We start from the raw sequence: 23955 nt of genomic DNA, 5'->3' as shown, positions 1-23955 counted from the left end.
CCTCCCAGCACAGATAGTTTTGCCTCACAATGTCTAGTAGTAGATTGGGGGAACAAATTTCTCACATGTTGTAATATGTAGGACCCCTTTTGCTTCCCCTCAACCCCTGTACCCTTCACAATCTGTATGTAAATATTACAATTTTGATCAATACTAAAATGTTCAGGCTGGCCGCATGCCTTCCACAGTTTTCCTTCAAAAAAAAATTGTGGTAACTCTGAATGCCCATCCCAAAAATGCCACGCCCTTCATGGTTTGTTCATTTGATTGACTGCCCTTTTTCTTTGGCAGCTAGCAAGAGCTGAGTGGGGTGCGAGAGTAAAAAAATATCTGTGCATTCGATTGCATCACGGACATACGGGAAAGGATATGAGGTTCCTGGGGTGGTACCTCAAGATTGCGGTAGGCGGCGCCGCCATAGGTGCCAGCATGGAGCTCTTCATGATCCACACCGGCTTCTGTGTGTCCCTGCTCCAAACCCAGCTAAAAAAAGTTATTTTTTCCCTTGTGTTCATTGCTTTGTGCTAATGTCAATCTCTATTTTTCTATTTGGTTCTGCTCTACAGATGAGAAGGTAACTGTGTTGGAATCAGAAAAAAGAGCTTGGGAGAACAGCCCAGAGGCTCAAGCCATGAGAGAAGCTCTGAATCCATGGAGGAAGCATGATGAACAAGAGAAATGATAGTCCTAGGCTCATGGCCACCCTCAATTGTAGCCCTTCATGAGGTAATTTCGATACTAAGCATTTTTGCAGTTGGTCAAACAGTAATTGTACCTCTCTCAAACTGCTGGATGGTAGGTGGTAGCTTCTACAAATGCTTTAGAAGAATATACCCGTATGTCTTGATATATATTTTTTGGTTCAACACGCATACACAGATGGCATGCCATCTTTATGTGATGCACTGATGTTTCATACTAGATAACAAGGAAATTATAGGCTTGGACAGGTTGAACAGGCCCTTTTTTGTGTGTGTGTGTGTGTATTACTACTATCCCTTTTCATTGGTTTGCTGCTACTGGAGTATGGGTTTTTGTGATTAAAGATAGCTGAGGTTGCCCAGCTGTGTTCCTAACTAAATTCCATGTCCACTGTGCCATTGAACCAGCTAATTTTCTTAGTTCTTATTGAGGTAATAACCTAGCGTGTTAGGCAGAGGCATCCAATTTCACAACTGCATCATACACGAAGTGCTAAATGAAAAAAAAAATACCTTGAGAAACGTTCTTGATTTTACTATTTATGTTAGAAACAATTGTTCAAAATTAATTCCGTGGCATCTTGGATGTCAACAACTCAACATCAATGCCCTGTAAATGGAACTGCTATCCTAATCTGCTTCTTTCTCTGCGATTCTCTCTGATGATTTTATTTACATGCATGTTATCTACTAACCTAGTTCACCTAGAACTCAATCAAAACTTGTACAAAATAGCCATGGTTTCATAGCAGTAAGGAACAGATCAAGGAGTTCTGTCAAGTCGAAACTTCGCTAAGGTGTTTACAACTTGCTGACCACCAGCAGCACTGTAAGCTGTTCTTGTTCTCAAGAATAGGATTATGCTTGACACCAACCCCAGGAATGTGATACAACCCCACACAAAGAATGTGGTTGAGTAGCACTTTGGCCCCATGCAAACCACCATAGTGTCAACCATGCCATTGCGGTTGTCTATTACTGACATCTTTAGGCCATTTGCATCATACACTAGGGCAGCAATCTGACCGTAGAGAAGTGATCCAAGAGGGATGTTGGTGATGAGGATGTTATGGTTCATGCCAATGCTGTTTGGTCCAAAGAGCTCAGAGGTCACTGACACTGCTGCAGCAAAGATGAAGCCTGAGCTTAGACCAATTAGTGCTGTTCCTGCTACCAGAGTGTTTACATCATGCAATTTCCACATTAGGAAGAACGCCATTGGCATGGGAACCAACGCAGCTGCAAGCCACCCTGTCCGAGCAAACGAAACCTTCCTGCATGCAAATTCAATATATATAGTTAGTTTATGGGCCAGCTGGTGAGAATTAGGATGCATTCAAGTATATAGAACAAGACAGAGGGACCTGTGAAGGAAGTCTGGAAGTGCAGAGAGAAGGCGACCAAAGAAGGAACAGGAGGAGTAGACGGCAAGAAGCATGGTGAGCTGAGATTCCCGGTGAAATGATTGTGCAATCTGCCCCAAGTTGTTGCTGTACACTAGCCCAACAGTGGCACCACAGAAGTAGGCTATGTAGTATAGCCAGAAGTCGACGCACTGGATAAGCTTCTTTGCACTATGCTCCTCACAAAGAACCAACATGCGTCCCTTCTCCAGTACTGTCCCCAAGCAACAATCCTGCATTGGGTGTTCCACTGTTTTCTGCATCATGGCATTGGACTCTGTGCTGTGGTCACTATTGAGCAAAAGTGGTTTTCTTGAATCTTCGTGGTTGAGTTGAACAGTAGGTTCAGGGTCATGTGTGTCCACATGAGAACAACTGGAGGAGGCAGGGATGATGAGAGGTAGGGTGAGGAGGACCATGGCACCTGTAAGGACCACCCATGCAGTGGAGTTGGTTGTGTTGAAAGAGCCGAAGATCACTAGATATATGCCAGTGATGAACGCGAGGAGGTAGAGACCAAGAAAGATACGTTTGTCATGCTTGGGCACAACGTGGAGGTGGCCGTCATGTGGGTGGCAGAGGAGTATTGCTGGCAGTGCAACAAGAGATACGACGAGAGGGACAATGGCATTGAGAAGGAGGTAGACAGATGGGGAAAAGGGGGAGAGGGCATTGGCAAAGAGGGTGTAGAATGCAGCACTTAGCCCATTGAAGCTTATGGAGAGGGAGAGGGCCAGTGGGCGATTGCTCGAGGAGAAACTGCGAATGCAGAGCACAAAGCATACTGTGTTGAACCAGCAGATACTGCAACCTGCTACCAGGCAGATCAAGAACACCTGCATTGTAATACATGATCCAAATTAGTCAATCAGTTGGTTAGCTCAGTTTTACTGGCTGCAAACAGTTAAAAAGCATTTGTCCGTACATCGCTGGTTTAATACTGTTGATGAAAGTTAAAGGAAAACATGCCTAACAGTAAGTTATTATGCACCAACGATCAGTTCATACATCCTGGTTTAATGTATGCAAGATGTGAAGTATACTAATATGTAATGCATTGTACAACAAAGTGATAAATCCAGATTTGCTGCTTCGAGTAGTGTTTGGAAGAGAGTGTTATGTACTGTTGCGGAAAAACTGTAATGGCATGATCTTCGGTAATAATTCTGTGATCTAATTGGTATTTGTGTTTATCAGGATGTTATGCTTCCTCATCTGTAAAAAGGATGTCATACTTCCTACTGATATTGAAGGATCTGCCCAAGGAAAGGAAGAATATGTGAAGCATGAGCAGGTTGAGGATGCTGTTCTGAGTACTGAAAAATGCAATGCAACAGGCGTGTGTGAAGTTGTTGTTGTCATCACATTCATGGCTGACGCTCTAGCAATGCTTTTCTTTGTCAGGAATTTTGTTCTAGGCTGATGATGTGGCTTCTGTTTTAGAGGGAGTGCCTTCGATTTGGCGGTTGCGAGGACGTTCCTTTGTTAAAGGCCTCATGCCGTTGGTTTCAGAAAAGGAAAACTGCAGCCGGTCTGAGAAGTGAGAATAGGTAATTAACTTGCTGACCTTGTCTAGGTATGCTGTTTTAGTTTCAGAGGACAAACCAGGACGGCTAATTATGTCTTTGAGCTATGCAGTCTAACAAGATTTATTACTGTAATTCAAAATATATTATGGTGGCAGAGGATTGGTTATAGGCTCTAAAATCAGGAATACGTTCAGACTATTTGATTACTGTAACTGATAAAAAGGATGTGCTGCTTCTTTCTTGCTACTGTTTATGATGGAGAAGTTGAAGGAAGGAGGCTATACTTGGCAGTTGGCATCAACACCTACCACTCTACCAGTCAGAAAGAAACCAAAAGAAGGGGATACAGTGTAGCGATGGTCCTTTTGTAAGAAGAATTATGTGGGGGAAGAATGGTAGCTTGTTCATCTGCTAGTCAAAGCTGAATTGAAGCTGAAACTGATAGTTGGGCAGGAAGGCATTAATTCAAGATGATGCCAATAATGCAGGACTCACTGGCATGGGTATTTTGATAGCGAGTTTTATTAACTGTAATTCAGGACACAGAGCTACCTGGATGTTTAGAGTAACAGAATGGATTTTAGTTTTACATAGTGCCGTAGCGTTAGTTTGTTCGTGAGTTTTTCATGAGTGAAGCGTGAACTTACCGATGGAGTTTTAGCTATTTATACTTTTCTGGACCATTTTAAGCTGAGACTTGAGAACCATTTGTTTGTTTCTTCTTCGATCGTGTGTGGGATTTTTATTTTTGGCTCTTCATCTTTTGAAATAGGCGCAAGCAGCTAACATTTATGAAAATTAAAAGGGAGATGAGAAAGAATCAATTAAATAAACACTTTTGATCGTGGTTGATGATGGCATATGCGGGTGTTGTTGGTTAGGAGTTGTTTGTTATTCCCTCCATCCCAAAATATACGTTGAGTTGATTGAAGTAATCAATTAATCCAGATACATGTTTAAGGCAGAAACTAACTTATTGCTGCAGATACACAGTATATAAGATTGACTATGTATAACATGGGCAATATTATAATACACAGTAGGAGTATATTGGTAAATGGTAATCGATTGCAGCAGACGATTCCAAAAAATTGTAAGCCAAGGAAAAACGAGAGGTGGGCGCGGCGACGGAGAGATATGGATGCATTGAGTCTCTCAGATATCGATTTAATATACATATAATTCAGTAGCAGTTGAATGGGACGTTAGAATTGCGTCCGTAAATGTGATATATGAATGCAACTTATTTGTGGCCACTCAGATCAGTAGCTTCATTACTACTACTACTAGTACTATCGACCTCGAATCTCCAAACCCTGCTGGCCGGCCTTGGCCTCTATACATCCACGTACTACTACGATCAATCAGCATAGTTGGCTAGCTTAATTAGCTAAGATCTCCATTATATTTCTTGTATATAATCATGATGGAAGGACACCTTATAGGTACTCGTAACTAGCAAGCTAATTGAATAATCAAGCTTAATTAAAACAAAGCGAATAGGCGATCGATAATAAAGAAAAGAAAGAGAGAGAGAGAGAGAGAGAAGACGAAGTGTGTACGTACGAGCGGGTAGGGGAGGTGGAGGTAGTCGAGGATGAGGGCGTACTGGAGGGCGTATGCGGCGAGGCCGGAGGCGGCGGAGAGGAGGAGGACGGCGGGGAGGGGCAGGTGGATGAGGGCGAGGCCCGACGACCAGCCCAGCGCCTTGCCCAGGTCGGAGGCGGTGGCCAGGTAGTTGAGCGCCTCCTGCGAGACACCCAGGGACGCCTTGAGCGCCGACGAGTAGGCCGAGAAGTCGAAGTTTGTCCCCGTCACCGCCTGTATCCACACCGTCGCCACCAGCACCGCCCAACGCCGCCATCCTGCGCCTCTCCTCCGCCCCTGCTGCTCCGTCGTCGTCGTCGGCGACCGCTCCATCGCTCGATCGATCTCTCCTTTTCCTTGTTGTTTCCTCTGGCTAGCTTAGCTTAGCTTGTTGCTTAATTCCTCCTCCGGCCGGCTGTGCTCGCTCTTGCCCATATATACAGCATCCATCCAGCGCCGCCCCGCTGTCGTAGCCACCCTATATATATTTCTCTCTTTCTCAATATAAACGAGACAAGCATGTCTCCCTCATCTCCTTGATCCATTTACCACCTGGCTAAATATATACGCGCAGCCAGATTAAGACTATGTCACTCAAACTTCATTCTCCTTTTCCGAAATTTCCTAATGTATGCTCTATATATGCGCACATGTATATTGCTGGTATATATATTATTGCCACGGAATTTTCTGATTGGCCGGGCATCGTTACTATATATATAAGTGATATCATTTCTAATTCTAGTCTTATATATAATTTGATTTTTTTTCTAATCTATCTATCTATCTATCTATCTATCTATCTATTATATTATTAAAACAGTCTTGAAAGGAAGCACCACGTTCGCTGTGGGGGCTAGAAATTCCCACATTAATAGGAGAAAATGAAAAAAAGAGTCTAGATAGAAATACAATCTATAAATAGCTGAAATTCGGAATTAAAAATATGCAATATTGAAATAGGAGTCCATATAGGAATCCAATACGTGATTAATTAAAATTCAGAATAAAAATAAAATAAATTTTAAAATTAGAAAAAGAAAAAGAAGAGTTCGAGTAGGAATACAATTTAAAAATAACTAAAATTCAGAATTAAAAATAAGCAATAGTGAAAGAAGAGTCTATGCAAGAATCCTATACAAGATTAATTAAAATTCGGCATAAAAAATAAAAAAAAATTAAAATTAGAAAAAAGAAAAGAAAAAAAAGTTCAAGTAGGAATACAATTTAAAATTAACTTAAATTCGGAATCAAATATAAGTAATATTGAAATAAGAGTACATGTATAAGAACCCAATAGTAGATTAATTAAAATTCGGAATAAAAATAAAATAAAACCCGAAATTAGGCAAATTAAAAAGAGAGTTAAAGTAGGAACACAATTTTGAAACAACTGAAATTGAAAATAAAAAATAAAGTATCAAAAGAACACAATATGAAAAATAAAATAAATTCTGAAATTAGAAAAAAAAGATTTCAACTAGGAGTACAATTTATAAGTAACTACAATTGGTGATAAAAATAATGCTATTGAAAGAAAAGACCAACTAAAACACATGACGAGATTATTTAAGTAACATGCCTATAGAGTAGTAGAGTGGCGGCGGTTGATACGACATATAAAAATTGTTAATAAAACACCAAATAGAATCCTAATGACGATTAAAATGAGGGACGACGGGCAGGCCGTAAAGCAAACGGGCAAGGCGGTTGCCGGGACTTCTAGAAAGTAAAAAAATAAACCCCATTGATAATCATATTTGATTTTTAAAATCTCAATGACAATAAAAAGGAGAAGCAGCGGGCGGGGTGAATAGGAGTATAGTTGCAGAGCCGCCGATGGTTGGCGGGACTTCTAGAAAATAAAAAATGAATTCCAACGATAGTTATGTTCGATTTCCAATGAACAGGCCGTAGAGGAGTATAATGGCAGCGTTTGACAAGACTTCTACAAATTATAAAAACGAAACCCAATGAGACAATAAACTCTAAAAACTATAAGATCCAAGTTTTAAAGGTTGCAAGGAGAATAAATAGAAATAGTGGTAGATCGAACAAGAAAAAAAAGAAGGATATGACAGAAGTAAAGGGTAGCAGCTGGTGTGACTTTTAAAAACTACATAATTAGAAATACAAGGATAAAAAGGATAATAAGGTTTGGTCTTTCAAAGTCTTAAGACAACGAGATAGTTTTTAATAAATTTTAAGTAAAATCATATTGAAAAATATATGATTTCGTTTGGGTGCTAGCCGCGCAATTACGCGGGCCACCAGCTAGTTATATTATTAAAACAGCTTTGAAAGGAGGCGCTACATTCGCTGTGGGGCTAGAAATTCCCACATTAATCGGAGAAAAATAAAAAAAAAGGAGAGTCCAAGTAGAAATACAATCTAAAAATAGCTGAAATTCGGAATTAAAAATAAGCTATATTAAAATAAGTTTCCATATAAGAACCCAATACGAGATTAATCAAAATTCGAAACAAAAATAAAATAAAATCTAAAATTAGAAAAGGAAATGAGAGTACAAGTAGGAATATAATTTAAAAATAGCTGAAATTCGGAATTAAAAATAAGGAATATTAAAAGAAGAGTCCATATAAGAACTCAATACGAGATTAAGTAAAATTCGGAATAAAAATAAATAAATCCGAAATTAGCAAAAGAAAATAAAAGAAGAGTTCAGGTAGGAATACAATTTAAAATTAGCTGAAATTCGGAATTAAAAATAAGCATATTGAAAGAAGAATCCATATAAGAACCCAATACGATATTAATTAAAATTTAGAATAAAAAATAAAATAATATCCAAAGTTAGAAAAATTAAAAGAGAGTTCAAGTAGGAATACAATTTTAAAACAACTAAAATTGAAAATAAAAAATAAAAACATTAAAAGAACACAATACGATATTAAATAAAAATTTTTAAAAAATTCTAAAATTAGAAAAAAGAAACATAAGATTTCACTTAGGAATACAATTTATAAATAACTAAAATTTTTGATAAAAATAAAGATTATTAAAATAAAAGACCATCTAAAACACATGACGAGATAAATTAAGTAATAGGCCTATAAAGGAGTAGAGTGGTGGCGGTTGATACGACATATAAAAATTGTTAATAAAACACCAAATAGAATCCTAATGACGATTAAAAGGAGGGACGTCAGGCAGGTCGTGAAACAAACGAGTAAGGCGGTTGCCGAGACATCTAGAAAGTAAAAAAAAAAACTGCATTGATAATCATATTCGATTTTTAAAATCTCAATGGCAATAAAAAGGAGAAGTAGCGTGCGGGGTGTATAAGAGTATAGTTGCAGAGCTGACATTGTTTGATGGGACTTCTAAAAATTATAAAAAAACGAAACTACAAGTCCAATTTTTAAAGGTTCGGAACTTCTAAAAATTAAAAAAAACAATGACAATCATGTTCGATTTTAAAATCTCAATGAAATAATGAAGGGAGGCAGCGGGCGAGCCGTAGAGGATTACAATGGCAAAGCTGCTAACGGTTTAGCGGGACTTCTAAAAAGTAAAAATAAACCCAAACGATAATTATATTCAATTTTTAAAATCTCAATGACAATGAAGAGAAGAGATAGTAGATGTGTCGTAGAGGAGTGTAATGGCAACGTTTGACGGAACATCTAGAAATAATAAAAATGAAACCCAACGTGACAATAAACTCTAAAAACTATAAAATCCAATTTTTAAAGGTTCCAAGAAGAATGAATAGAAATAGTGGTAGATCGAGCAAGCAAATAAAGAATGAGATGACATAAGGGGTAGCAACTGGTGTGACTATTAAAAACTATATAATTAGAAACACGAGGATGATAAGGTTTGGACATTCAAAGTCTTAAGACAATGAGATAGCTATTTAATAAATTTTAAGTAAAATTATACTAAAAAATATGATTTTTTTTTCTAGCCGCGCAGTTGCATGGGCCACCCAGCTAGTTTCTTTCAATATCGTACTGTTATATTGACATTGAATAGTTAAATTGGTAAATATGGTTTATTCTCGACCAACCGATAATTGTTTTTTTAGAGATTTGCTACCAATTCCAACCGATCCGATCGATTTCGTCCATGCATCCATTGCTCATCAACAGCATGGACGCCTTATGTATATGCATCATTAGTTACTACCTCCATTCTTTTCTCTTTTTTATTAATTTGTTATTAATTGAAGACACCGACATAATCCATTTTCATTATATAAAAAGAATTTAAAACACCGACATGGTGTTCTTTATTTATTTGTCACTTAGTATTGATGTGTTATCATCTTAATTTGATAATTAATACATACAATCTCAATCTTTTATTCCTTCATCCATGTTTGATCATTGCCTAGGCAAATGATGTTATGATCAATCATAACAAAACCTCCATGGTTCTGAAATTAATTCTCATCGAGCAATGTGCTTTATCAATTCATATTCTGCGGATTGCATATTGTGTAGAGTTACACCGACAGAAATTTTGAGAAGACATTTTAGTCTTAAGCGATGATCAAACTAGCTTGGAGGGAGCAGTGGCGGATCTTAGTTTGTTGGTGTCATAACGTGTTTATCGGTGTCATACTATACTAATTATATTTAGAATATAGTGTTATAATATACGGATAGGCAGTTTAAGCGTAGCTTTTTGTCAAAAGTTGTCATGGTATTAATGTATATCCGCCCCTGGGAGGGAGTAACATCTTACAGGCAAACACTTAAGCAACACCATCATCAACTGAGCCTTTTACATGGTAGCAGTAGTAGATTGACTAATTGAATTTTGGGTTTCGAGCTAGGCAACACGTACTGATCGATGTATAGTATAGTATATGTACATTTTTAAGATTATAATAGCGTCTACTAGTGCAGTACGTACTACCTGTAAAATGAAGTACTGGTTGTCAATTTGTCATGTACATGTACACGAACATGTGAACATTGAACAAATAATGACGAATTGAAAAAACCAGGTGCATGGGGGCGGCTGTCTCGATCTGTACCGTGGATCATTCGTGTTGGTCTGCACTGCACATGATTGATCGGTCGATTAATTGATGCAGGCAGCAGCATGCGCAATAAGGACCAATTTATTGATGTTTTATTTGTACGCTCAACTGTATCTGCAAGTCTGCAGGCAGGGGAATCCGATGGAATACTTGCATGCGTGACACACATGGACTACTCTGGATGGATGCTCCCCATTTTCATTTGCAACTCAAACGCTAAAGAAAAGCTATTCCCTTAAGTATTTCTAGACTTCGACACAATCTTCGAGATACTACTTTGATCAATAATATCTACAAAAGTGAGATGTTTTAAATAAAAAAAAGTTATATATTTTAATAGTTTGTTTAATGATAAATCTAGTAACATCAATTTTACATGATTGATCTTTTTAATTTTTTTGCTATTAATAGTCAAAGTTAAAAATGTTTGACTTGACACTATACTAAAAATACTAATGTTTTGGGACAGAGGGAGTACCAGATATACATCAGCAAATTAATTAATTAACCATCTAAGAGCAAGTCTAATAGTATAGCACATTACTAGCTCCAATTCATCTATAGCCAATCTAATAGCCAATTCATACAATAGTTGCTTACTATACTATTAATATATGATCCTACCTGTCATACATACAGTGTGTCTTGTAGTCCGTGCTACAGCTGGCTACAGATCTATAGCCCGCTGCTATTCTCTCTCATCGTTTATCTCATTAAAATATGTTTATAGCTGGCTAATAGCCTGCTATTGTATCTGCTCTAAGTGACATCATCTTAGTCACCTGATTAATTGCATAGCTAGCTAGATATTCGCAAGTACATGTACCTATATTTGAAAATACCTTATCATTTATACATACGAAATTATACTGATTAAATAGTTCTATTTTTACTATTTAAAAAGAGAGGAGGCGCTCCGCCACAGAAGGATGTGTGCAACAGCATTGGACCACGGCTCCAACAAGGAGAAAGATGCGATGCATTTTGCAATGAGAGAAGTGATTTGTAGTGAGAGAAGACGCACCGTGGTGGAAGGAAGCGTGCATCGGCGTTGGAGGAGCGAGGTTGCGCCATCAAGGGAGCAGCGGTGTTGGAGAAGCGAGGGTGTGATGGCAATGTTTCCATGGAGCAGATGGCACGATGGTGGTATTAGCATGTGGGAGAAGTGCGTCTGGCTGTGGGCGTTTCTGCGGTGAGTTCACCATATAGCACTGCTAGACCCAGCCAATAATGGACTTTTTCAGCCATTGGACAAAAGGATCGGATCTGATGGCTATAGAAAAAATAGGAAATCGTGTGTACATTTTACTAGGGGGATGTAGGAAAAAAAATAACTTCTCCATTTTATATTAGTATATGTATACTCGATCATACTCCCAAACCATTTCTATTTCTAATCGTATGGATCCGTTGCAATATACAAACATATTACTACTGCATAGGACAGCAAAAAAACAAAGTATTTTTCGCCCTAGCCCTCGTCCTCGTAAGGGCTATGTACTTATACTATCTAGTAGTGATAATTACCCATCATGTAAGGCATTGTTCGGTAAATGGGAAAGGGAAATGATTTTTCACCCATCTTTAAATTCTAACCATTCATTATCCCTCTTCCATTTAATCTTAACCCTTCATTCATTTCCTAATTTCAATCCCACCTCCCATTTCCCATTATCCAAACACACCCTAAGGGTTAGTAGGTTGGATCACATAAAATGTGTAAAACGTGTATGTGTAGTATCTTTACTAAATCTAAGAACTTAATTTTTTAAGTTCATATTGTATTAATTAATTAATATCATCGTTGAAAAGATTCCTACTAGTATGAGCGAGCGAAAGATCGAAGGTATATATGAATGACAGTACAAATTTGGCACTTGAAACTCATCAAAATTTAAATACCTGAAAACAAGGGCTTATGCATTAACTGGGGCAGCTAGTTTTAGCAGGGAACACGGGGTTTTCATTTTGCCGTTGTGCAAAATGAGCTGGTTGGAGACGACGACGTGGACGGGCGGGGCTACAGTGAGGAGGTGACGAGGTGAGAAGCACGACGCGAAGAACAGTGAGGTGACATTGTCGAGCCCGCCGCCGCCGACGCCGACGCGGAGGGAGCATGCGCAGATAGTAAGCTCCCCTTGCACGGGCACGGCCCCAAGTTCGTCGTCGCCCACGGTACATCTCATCTGATTTAACCCGGTTTGGTAAGTAGGGGGTTAAGATTTCTGAATTTAAGGATGCAAATTGAACTTGACGAAAATATGAGGGTCGTGAACTAGACCTATTCCTACAATCTATGATTTTGGGCCCTCCGCTGGGCTGGGCTGGGCTGACAAAACAGCCCATATCGGCAAGGAATAAGTTCACTTCATGACCCTCGGAGTTATCGAAATCTAATCCGTGACCCTAAACCACAAAACCGGATATCTCAACCCCCCAAACTCTTAAAACCGGTGCAATTTGACTCCCTTGGCGGTTTTGGAGGGCGGTTTCGCTGACATGACGCCACGTAGCGATATTGACCGAGCCTTTGATCCACGTGGAGTTGACGTGGCACTTACGTGGCATTAAAATTAAAAATTTACATGGGACCCGTTTGTCACTCACACAAAGAAAAAATGTGGGGCCCACTAACATGTGGGACCCACATGTCAGTCCTCCTCCCTCTCTCCCTTCTCTCTCTTTCTCTCCCCTTCTTCCCCTTGGGCCGGCGGCAGGGCATGGGCCGCGGTGTGGCGCCGCCCGGCGGGAGCTGAAGCGGTCCCCGAAGTGGAGGAGTCGATGATGGCGAGGCCAGCGCTCGGAGAGATGGGGTCGGCGTCTGTTCTCCGTACTAGCCGGCGACGAGGGTGCTGATCGGTGCCAGCGTCAACGTGGCCTTCTTGCTCCTCCTCGCCTTCTTCTTCATCATCTCGCCGCGCGGCGGCACGCTGCCGGAGGTGGTATCGTCGTCCAAGGAGGGCGGGATCCGGGGGCGTCGCGATGGCGGCGGCGTATTCCAGGTTGAGAGCTATGAGGAGAGGTGCAAGCACATCGCCGAGGAGGATGGCCTTGATCGCCAGCGATTCCCGCGTGGCTACGTCGACTACCTGTACCTGTTCGACTGCGTGTTCGGTGAGGAGCGGCGGGTTCTTTGCTACGGCGTGATGGCGGCGTGGCTCGTCGTGCTGTTCTACCTGCTCGGCGACACGGCGGCGGTGTACTTCTGCTCCAGCCTCGAGGGCCTCTCGTGGCTGCTCCGCCTTCGCCGGCATGACGCTCCTGTCGCTCGGGAAAGGCGTGCTGGACGCGCTCTCCACCATCGCGTCGTTCGCATCCGGCGGGGGAGAGGGGGAGGCCACCGCCGTGGGGCTCAACGGCGTGCTGGGGAGCGCGATGCTCGTGTCCTCCGCCGTGCTCGGCATCATCGGCGTCCACCTCGGCGCGCGCGGGGTCGCCATTGACAGGGTGAACTTCTACCGCGACGCGTCTTTCCTCCTCGTCTCCCTCGTCGATGTGGCCGTCGTCCTCGCCGTCGGCGAGGTGACAATCTGGGGGCGCCCTCGCCTTCACCTCCCTCTACGTCGTCTACGTCGTCGCCGTCGCCTTCACCCACGGCCGCTCCCCAAGCAAAGGCCACGACACGGAGGCGGACCACACGGCGGACGCCGTCTCCGAGCTCTGCAACATAGCAGAGACGAAGTTCTACGGCGACCAAGAACCACTCCTCCCCGAAACCACCCCGCCGGTCGACTTCCTCCACGTGGTTGCCGGCAGAGAGGGAGTCAGCGCATGTCAGGAAACTTGCAATTCGCTCACAGCTCACACGCTCAACCTCACTGAATCTCTGAAACTCTGAAGATTGTAAGATTGTGAACAGTAAACTAAAAAACCGAAGAACAGAGTTCTAAACAGAGTGGTTTTTGTGCTGCTTAAGTCTCACCAGTCACCGCAGCTTTTCTGTTTTCTTCTCTATTTATTCATCTCCATCAGCAGTTCGTTACACTTGAGCCAGCCACTACGTGCATGCAAAACAGAAATTAAAAAGCTCAAGATTACAAAATATCCATCAGCGCATGCGGCATCATCACCGACGAACCACCAAGATCCCGACGCGAGCCAGCTTCCTCTTATGTCGTCGTCATCGTCCCGCTCCCATTCCCACTCCCTCCTAGCCGCCGACTGCCTCCAGTCGGGACTATCCAAGAAGAGCCGCGGCTGAACGGGGACGAGGAGCCTCGCCGCCCTCGTCGGTGCTGAGCGGCGCGAGTGGACGGAGCGGCAGCTGGACATGTCCCCCGACGCCGATGCAGTTGATGGAGATGTGGTCCAGCGACTCGCGAGCCATCAGAGACCACGCCGGTAACCGCGAGGGCGAGGACGACAAGCAGCATCTTGGGCCGCCGCCGCCGTTCCCCTCGTCCTCCCACTGCCGCGAGCCGCCGCCGCCGCTGTTCCCCTCGTCCTCCTACTATCGTGAGCCTCCGCAGCAGAGCCGCCGCCGTCCTAGCCGCCGACCGCGCTGCGCCCCGATGCCGCCAGCCGCCGCCGCTCACCCTGTCCTCCTGCCGCTGCCGGCAATGAAGAAAGAGAGAATTTAGGAGAGGACTCACTGATAGGTGGGCCCCGCTTTATTTTTAATTTATTTGATGATTGGGATGCCACGTAGACGCCACATCAGCGAAACCGCCCTTCAAAACCACCGAGGGAGTCAAATTGTACCGGTTTTAAGAGTTGAGGGGTCGAGATATCTGGTTTTGTGGTTTAGGGTTATGGATTAGATTTCGATCACTTTTGAGGGTCACAAAGTGAACTTATTCCTATCGGCAAAGGGTGACCGATTGGAGGAACCAAACGATCCACAGAAGCACGAAAAGTTATACTTCATCCGTTTCACAATGTAAGTCGTTCTAGCATTTCCCATATTCGATATACGAATATGGGAAATGCTAGAACGACTTACATTGTGAAACGGAGGTGGTATATCTGAATTTGGTATCTGCTCCCTGGTGAGCTTCATGACATGAGCAGTTTGGCAATTGATTTCTTATCTTTACAGCAGTTGCTTTATGTAGAATGTACTCCTACTTATTCACAAAAAATCTTTTTATGCTGCACAACCATCGATAAGTAGCAGTAACTCTCAGTATAGGCAAATCAACTTATCTTCTTCCTTTTCATTTCTGCGATTATGTTCTTCCCTTTCTCTTTACATGTAATGATGTAAATGTCGAAAACAGAAAAAATTGATGGGGGCCAAGTACTGTGCACTTATACCTACTTAGACACCCACAAGTTAACAAAGAAGAAATTTGGCCAAATTAAGGTTACATTATTATACATATATCATTTGTGCATGAGGTACGCATACAAGAACTCGTTCCAGACATCAGGAACTCCAGGGAGGCACCAATGCGTGCAGTCTGCGTAGATGCTCGGGTTTGCAATCTGCTCTTTCGTCAGAGGAACGTACTGTCTCCTGAATATCGTTGGATGGGCGTCCTTGCGGTACTCAGAAAGCTGGGTGATGTTCAGTATCTGAACATGTATGCCCTTTGGTTCCAATGTTCCAAAGATCTCCTTCGCCTTGTCCATCATGCCGTAGTCTGTGGTTGCACTCCTATAATCTTCTATCTGAATTGGTTCTGTTTCGTTTAGACACTTGTTGTTGTCATCTCCTCCCCAGTTGCTAGCCCTGGAAAACATCCATTTTTGTTCCAGCATTTTCTTGTCAGAATGCACATGATTGTCATTTTCAGTGTAGATTGATTGTCATTTTCAGTGTCATGAGAAACACCCGGGCCTCTTCAGGCTAGCTCCACAAGGTGGTGGGCCTAGAGCTAACCGGCCTGGGTTCGAAGTCTCATCCCTTCTAATTATTTAATATTAGGTCTTTCTCTAATATTCGTGTTTTTTTTTCATTTTCAGTGTCAAAAATATAAGCAAGCTTTGAACTTGAGTAGAGCTGATGAATTTTATTGGTTTTCAGAATGTTTCGCAGTTGAGAAATGATGCAAGAGTTGTACGTTCTCTCACCAGGAATGGGCAGGTGATGAGCCTGCAAAGAAGATTCTAGTCTTGTTCTTGTTGATATTGGCTCCAAGATATTCAGTTAGTTTCTTGAGAGCTATCTCATAACCATCAACCATTTCCACCTCATCTAACTTTGCATCCCCATCCTCAAATGAACCATACCTACATTTTTGCATAATGACTTACTGATCATACTTCCAAATAAGAGTTTGTTGCATTGGAAAGAGGAAAAAAAAAGGAAACTTTTTTTGACTGAAAAAAGTAAGAAAACTTTCTGATGCCTCCAAATCTCACTTTGTTGCATTGGAACAAGAAAAAAGAGAAACCTTTTCTTTTCTGAACAGGAAAGTAAGAAGTAATAATTAAGTACTTACATGACTTTCATCATCATACCATCCCTCTGCTTCCTCCACCAAAGGTAGGAGTTGAAGACGATGAAATCAGCGTCCTTCCAGACATTGGCGTGTTTCTCAATCCTGTCTGCCCTTATGATCCGATACTCCACTCTGTGAATTATGGGGTTGTCGCTGTTTGATTCCAATAGCAGTGGTGACCAGTAGAAATCTATCGTCGCATTGTACTCCTGTAGCAAACAAAAGAAAATGTTCAGATCAGAGAACACAGAGTAGTGCTTCTGATTTCTGAATTCAGAAGCATGTTGGGATGAAGAGATTAGTGAGACATACAAATGCTTTGAAGGAGATAAGGGAGCCGTTGTAAACGCGCATCTTGCGGCCATCAGGGATGAAGTGCTCCACCATGCACACCATCGACACCCATTGATTTCTGTTTACTGAATCGCCCACAAAAACTAGTCTCTTGTTCCTAAGCTTTTCAAGAAACTTTGTGGCATTGAATCTGTTTTGACAGGGTAAAGATTGCGACACCATATATCAGAAAAAAAAAACAATTAATCCATAGTAAGCATTAGTGAATAGTGATTGGTTTGTGTTTCATAACGGATCTTTCACTGTTAATATTTCAGTCCTGAGAACTAACAATTTTTTTAAGAATAACTCAAAACTAATCAATAGTTTGTCTGTACGTTTTCTAGTTGGCCATTGGCTTACAGAAGCAACCATGCATATTATAAATTTAGCAATCTGGACACATTATAAACGACGGTTTTTTTTTCCACTAGGTACCTTGTACTGTTTTAATTGGATATTAATTAGGGGAGGAACATATTAACTGACTCTTTGGATCAAAGGAATTGAGAAACACAGGAAAACACAAGAATAATAAAAGCACAGAAATTGGAGTGACGTGTCAATGTAATCATAAGGAATATGAACAATATAGGAATTACTCAATTGTGTTGTTTGGATGCTTCACAAAACAGTACAGGAATTTGAAGAGAGGATGACACAAAGGAAATTATCCAAGAGCTTGGAGCTCATGTTATATTTCCTCAAAACTTCCAATGGATTTGACCATTACTTCATATAGGTATTTGAAAGGTCCATTCTTATGAGTCCGACACCATGTCAGAAGAAAAAAAAAAGAACTTCTGAAGTTTTTTAGCTAGTAAGCATTGGCGATTGGTTCTCTCATAACTGATCTTTCACTAACTGTATCTTCGGTTATCTAAAAGAACAACCGATCTTTTGCTGTCCAATAATTTATTCCTCAAAACTAACCGTTGTTTAAAGAACTCAAAACCAACCGATTTTTCTCTATATGTTTTCCAGTTGGCACCTGGGACTCTGGGTCAGGTTTCGACATTTCAGATTGAAATTTTCCAAATTTTGGACCCCTCCAATACGATATTATTTTGGCCGAAATTATTTTTTTAAAAAAAAATCATGAATTTTGGTAATATTTGTTTAAATTTGACTAAATTTTGTCCCAAATTTCAGAAATTTCGCCATATTGGCACCATCCGATACAAACACCGAAAATGAAAAGTTGAACCCTGCTCTGAGTTACAAGATCAATCTGGAAAAAAAAGTTGATTTTTTTTTTTTTTGCAGGACTAGGAGAGAACATTTTCCCCTGCTTTCACAAAACTAAAAACGTTTTTGTTACCATGAGTAGCTCAAGTTGGAAGTTTGGTAAGAAACACTGAGACAGCTCGTACGAATGGAGTGTAGTACTAAGTAGTAGTGCAGTTTCAGATCCTTGCAGCAGTAGTGAGTGTACGTAGTGTCAAAATTGATGTGGATTAGAATGGAGATGAGTCGTGTTGATACCTTGGAAGGTTGCAACCGTGAGGCTGCCATCTCCAGTGCTGGTACTTGGTGTCATTCCTTCCATACTTGTCGCAGGCTACCTCGTCGAAGATGAAGGAGCACTTCAAGCCGGAGTAGAGTGGCCGCGACGAGTTGTCGTACACCCACCGTCCCAACGACCAGTTGCACTCCTCCTCGCCGTCGACGCCGCCGTCGCCGCTGTCCGTGGCCACGTCCTGCAGCTCAGATGTCCACTGCACCTGCGCCTCCTGGCTCCTCAGCGACGACTGATCTACGAATACTGATTTCTGCTCGCCCACTGCTGCTGATGCCGGCTTCTGCTTGAGCTGGACTTCTTGGTGCTGATGCTGCGCGACGGCGAGCTGCGCCTGAGCATCCTGGCTGCGGTCGAAGAGGAGGGAGACGGAGCTGACGACGATGAAGAAGGCGACGAGGGAGGTGAGGATGGTCCTGAGCCCCAGCGGGGACTGCAGCACCGTCATCTTGTTGGTGGCAGTCGCCTGCGGCTTGTGGCAGCCGGCGGCCTCACCTGCTGCTGCTGGCGACTTCATTATCAACTTCTCCTCCTTAACTCCGCTTCTCTTGTGAACCTCTCTCAGATGGGAGAAGAGAGCACTCCACATGGCAATTGGCTTTGGCTGGCTAGCTAAATGCCCTGAGTCCACTGGCACCTGCACAGAGTGAGTACCTCTCAAGCAACACTGACCCTTGGGCTAACCTCCAATGGAGGAGCTTATATATTCATCTGAGATGATAAATGGGTTAGAATTAATAGAATTGGAATGGTTGTGTGTTTGTTTGGAATGTGGTGGTGAAACTTATATATTCATCTGAAACATTCATCATCTCAGCACATGCAACAACTCCATCATTATTCATGGCAAAGCATGAGAGCAGGTTAGCCTTTTTAGCTCGTACTGAAACTGAAATGGCTCTGCATGTGAATGTTGGTCCCTCTGCAGCATGTACTGTGCCCTGAATTTGAGAAATTATCTACAGTAGAGCCTCCCTTGCTGTTTAATTATCATGTTCATATATACTGTGCCTCGTTTAGCTAACGAAAAGCAAACATGGAAAATTAAAAGGTGATCTGAGGTAGCTAGAGTGCTGGTTTCTGGTGACCGACACCTCTCTATCTATAAGTCCACCACTGTATCGCACCAAACATGTACCAAAAAGATTATTCCGTGTATCAATTGTAAAAATGATGAGATTCACATGCAACTTAGGCCACGAAAAGTTGATGGGGAGCATTCAGCAAAGAAATCTTTTCCTTATCAAACATGCATTAACGAGATATATATATAAGGTAATCTTTGTCCACTAAGCAAAGAAATGATCATACTACTTATTTTACATGTGTACATTCTTAGCAACTTTCAGAACATCTGAGTCACGATGATAATGTATACTTTTTTGGTCCCGGCGTCGATGTGCATGCAACGGCGCCCCTGATCTTTCTGAACAACTACAACTGACGTCGGTTTGTCTCTCTCTAATAGACTGGTTTCTGAATAATAAAGTTGTGATTTTGATCTCAAATATATATACTAGAAGATGAGTGAAATATATAACTAAGCCACCAGCCAGCATGCATGCGCTTGGATTTACTTAGAAACGGACAATTAATAATGGTCCAGACCGTCTTAATTCGCCTTCCAATCTTTCTTTTCTGGCAAAAGTACGGCCGGATCAATAATGGAATGGATAGGACATACTAGTATTAATTTTTGTTTAACACCATGCATGCAGGTGCCTAGAGGTAAATGGCACATGATAAATCAAAACATTCTAGCATCAATTTGGTATGGTGGTGGATATTCAAATATGTCCCTACTCAGTATTAAATAGTAGACTCCCTTTGCATTCTCTTCTTTCCACACATAGCATGAAATGAGTACCTCCAAAGACCAAAATATAAAAGGGTTAGGTGAAAAAGTATGTGGTGTGATTTGCTTTATTGTTTGGTATCCTGTCCTAATATATAAGTGGGGCCTAATAGGAATGCTTGGCTGCTGAAAACTTGAGAATATATATATGCATGTACAGTACGGTCATCCATGCATGGTGCTAATCGGATAGCATGTTTCCATTTTCTTTATTAAAAAAAAACTGTTTCTGACAGGTATATGATCGGCTGCATGCTTTGAGTAATGCTCTGTTTTGATCCCATCCTAAAATTTTACATCCTATCATATCGAACGTTGAACACCCGTATAAAGTATTAAATATATATAGGCTAAAAAATAACTAATTACAGATTGCGACTAATTTACGAGACGAATCTTTTAAGCCTAATTGCTCTATGATTTGACAATGTGGTGCTACAGTAAATATTTGCTAATGATGGATTAATTAGGCTTAATAAATTCATCACGCGGTTTACTAACGGATCCTGTAATTAATTTTTTTATTAATACTCGAACCCCCCATACGACACCCTATATAATACCATACGTGACACGCTGAAACTTTACACCTCTAGATCTAAACATCCTCTAAAAAAATGATGAACATATCTGCAAGTGTGGAGAATGGTACAATTATTACTGCTTGGTGGTACATCAGCTGGTGAGCTAGTGAGCCTTAGAAGGTTAGTAAGATTGAGATCGATGTGCAGAGTAGCAGCAGTTGGGATGAATTGTACCTAATGCTCCGCATGAATTGAATCGAATGAAATATGGATTGCTTCATGCACAAGTCCAATTAGAGGGCGTTTCAACTTGGGATGCATGTCTGCAGGTCCCTGTGCTCTTGTCATGTGAGGAGTGGTATATATTCCTTTCGATCTGTGCTAGCTGCGAAGGCACGCATTAGTTGCAAACGACTTTGTATTATTAAATATATGATGCTAGCTACTAACAAATAATAGTAATGAAGCTTGATTGATTGATTTTGAACCATTAGCTACCTAAAGTGAGTAACCTACAGATCATATGAAATTAATAAAGATTATTATAGCTAGTTTAATTGCCGACAGAGCACTGTCTATTTTCTCGGTCTGTCCCACTCTTTTGACGACCTCTGCATCCTACTCGATCGATCCATGTACATATATATGATTCCCCAGTCCATGCTATGCATGATTATATAAAGCCTGAATCAATGCATGAACTAGCTAGTCATGATAATCAGGGGCTGAGCTACAGGGCAAAATCCATGGTTAATAAATTCCTCAGACAATGGACGAGATATCAAAATCTGCTGCAACCCAAAGTGGTTTATTGGCTGTTATTAGGATTTATCTATCGGCTGGACGATCGGGCAACATCATCGATCGATCAATCTGTTGACAGTTAATTAGTTAAACCAACAAATTAAATTAACCGGCCTTGTGCGCACAAGAGTACAACACGCACTCTGCTTAGCTAGCTGTTGATTGGTACGGTAGATCAACAAGAGTCTCTTGAAAATAAAGATGACCACAAATTAGAGAGGGCCTACGCCTGCCTCTGCCTGCATGGCTGCATCTGCATTCACCTAACCTATATACCTCCGAGGGGCCATGCTGTCGATCTCATTTGGCCCCTTCTTTTCTCCGTCAAGGCGTCAACTAACTAACTCACCGAACCCTCCCCCTTGTCTGACACTGTTTACACACAACTTACTCTAATGAAAATGATATCCTCTTTTTCTTTCCTTCTTTTTATTTTTTAATTAATTAAGGACAAAAACACTGATGACAATTAATCGATCGATCCTTCCTGGGCTAGCTTTCCAGATGGGCCAAACTACAAAAGGAAAGACCAGGTATTATATAATGGCCGGCCGTACGTACGTACGTAGATTGATTGCAAATCTTCAGTCTGAAGACATAACATTACACATGTACAGTAGTAGTACGAATGAATCATCTATCTACCTATTATATTATTAAAGCAATAGAAAAAGGAGCCTCCACGTTCACTCTCATGGCCTAGAAATTCTCACCTATACCGAACTAAAATCGGGGCGTTACACAAAACCATTCAAAAGGATCCCTTCTTATGTTTTGATCCCAACTAGCATGGTGGCCCGCGCAGATTGCCCGGCTAGCATCATTATATTTTCTCTCATATAATAGCATATATGTTTTCTCATTATATTATTCAAATATATTAAAATAACAACATAATTTTAAATTTTGCAATAACTTTACAAAACTACTAATGTGTAATATTCATATTATATTTTCTAATTGTATTTCTATGTGGACTCTAAACTCATCTTTTAATATTCTTTAATTTTTAATTTCGAATTTCAGTTACTTCTAAATTGTATTCCTATATTGACTCTAAACTCTTCTTCCCATATTTTTCTTAATTTCGAGTTTTAGTTATTTGTAAATTGTATTCTTATACAGACTCTAAACTCTACTTTTAATTTTATTATGTTTATTCCAAATTTCAGTTAGTTTTAAATTCCTATATGGACTCTATACTCTACTTCTAATATTCCTTATTTTTTAAATCCGAATTTCTATTTTTTTCTTAATTGTATTTCTATATGGACTCTATACTCTACTTCTAATATTCCTTATTTTTAATTCTAAATTTATATTATGTCCTAATTGTATTTCTATATGGACTCTATACTCTACTTCTAATATTCCTTATTTTTAATTCTGAATTTTAGTTATTTCCTAATTTTATTTCTATATGGACTCTATACTCTACTTCTAATATTCCTTATTTTTTAATTCCGAATTTTAACTACTTCTAAATTGTATTTCTATATGGACTATAGTCTTATCTTCTAATATTTCTTATTTTTTAATTCCGAATTTTAACTATTTCTAAATTGTATTTATATATGGACTCTGCCTTTTCTTTTTCTCCGATTAATGTGAGAATTTCTACACCATGAGAGCGAACGTAGAGGCTCATTTTTCTATTTCTTTAATAATATAACTAGCATGGTGGCCCGCGCAGATTGCGCGGCTAGCATCATTATATTTTCTCTCATATAATAGCGTATATGTTTTCTCAATATATTATTCAAATATATTAAAATGAAAACATAATTTTAAATTTTACAATAACTTTACAAAACTACTAATGTGCAATATTCATATTGTATTTTATATACGTGTTAGTTATTAATTATTTTTAATATCAAATTTTAGTTATTTGTAAATTATATATATTCCTTTATGGACTCTAGACTCGTATTTTAATATTTCTTTTTTTTAATTCCGAATTTTCTGTAAATTGTATTTCTATATATACTCTATGCTCTTCTCCAATATTATTTATTTTTATTTCTAAATTTTTATTATTTCTAATTGTATTTCTATGTAGACTCTAAACTCATCTTTAAATATTCTTTAATTTTTAATTTCGAATTTCTGTTACTTCTAAATTGTATTATTATATTGACTTTAAACTCTTCTTCCCACATTTTTCTTAATTTCGAATTTTAGTTATTTGTAAATTGTATTTTTATACGTACTCTAAACTCTAATTTTAATTTTATTATGTTTATTCCAAATTTTAGTTAGTTTTAAATTCCTATATGGACTCTATACTCTACTTCTAA

General features: G+C 40.3%; 2 protein-coding genes and 1 long non-coding RNA gene across 3 annotated transcripts; 1 reads left to right on the top strand and 2 right to left on the bottom strand.

Annotated features, from left to right (window-relative positions):
- The first annotated feature begins 679 nt into the window (after positions 1-679).
- LOC127754838 (uncharacterized) lies at positions 680-5206 on the top strand. The gene is made up of 3 exons (XR_008012899.1): positions 680-726; positions 3302-3398; positions 3509-5206. It is a non-coding gene; the product is annotated as an uncharacterized LOC127754838 (long non-coding RNA).
- Positions 1221-5847, bottom strand: LOC127754836 (protein NUCLEAR FUSION DEFECTIVE 4-like). The gene is made up of 3 exons (XM_052280432.1): positions 5200-5847; positions 2066-2940; positions 1221-1975 (listed from the first exon to the last, which is right to left on the bottom strand). Exons 1-3 carry the CDS (start codon positions 5551-5553, stop codon positions 1465-1467), a joined length of 1740 nt encoding a protein of 579 aa, XP_052136392.1. The 5' UTR covers positions 5554-5847; the 3' UTR covers positions 1221-1464.
- Positions 5848-15337: 9490 nt separating this feature from the next.
- Positions 15338-19257, bottom strand: LOC127755923 (xylan O-acetyltransferase 12). Its single transcript, XM_052281534.1, has 5 exons — positions 18439-19257; positions 16933-17104; positions 16621-16829; positions 16250-16408; positions 15338-15908 (listed from the first exon to the last, which is right to left on the bottom strand). The coding sequence occupies exons 1-5, from the start codon at positions 19059-19061 to the stop codon at positions 15560-15562; spliced, it is 1512 nt and encodes a 503-aa protein (XP_052137494.1). The 5' UTR covers positions 19062-19257; the 3' UTR covers positions 15338-15559.
- Between the last annotated feature and the right edge of the window lie 4698 nt (positions 19258-23955).

This window comes from Oryza glaberrima, chromosome 11, assembly GCF_000147395.1.
Source record: "Oryza glaberrima chromosome 11, OglaRS2, whole genome shotgun sequence".
Lineage (NCBI taxonomy): Eukaryota > Viridiplantae > Streptophyta > Magnoliopsida > Poales > Poaceae > Oryza > Oryza glaberrima.
The sequence above is the reverse complement of the archived record's forward strand: the minus strand, read 5'-3'. Positions and strand labels throughout refer to the sequence as shown.

Coding starts and splice junctions, on each gene's coding strand:
- LOC127755923 (XM_052281534.1), bottom strand. CDS start 19,061: ATGTGGAGTGCTCTCTTCTCCCATCTGAGAGAGGTTCACAAGAGAAGC. Junction 16,830..16,932: donor TTATCTCCTTCAAAGCATTT/GTATGTCTCACT, acceptor TGTTTGCTACAG/GAGTACAATGCGACGATAGA. Junction 16,409..16,620: donor GGTATGATGATGAAAGTCAT/GTAAGTACTTAA, acceptor GCAAAAATGTAG/GTATGGTTCATTTGAGGATG.
- LOC127754836 (XM_052280432.1), bottom strand. CDS start 5,553: ATGGAGCGGTCGCCGACGACGACGACGGAGCAGCAGGGGCGGAGGAGA. Junction 2,941..5,199: donor TCCACCTCCCCTACCCGCTC/GTACGTACACAC, acceptor ATTACAATGCAG/GTGTTCTTGATCTGCCTGGT. Junction 1,976..2,065: donor CTTCCAGACTTCCTTCACAG/GTCCCTCTGTCT, acceptor ATTTGCATGCAG/GAAGGTTTCGTTTGCTCGGA.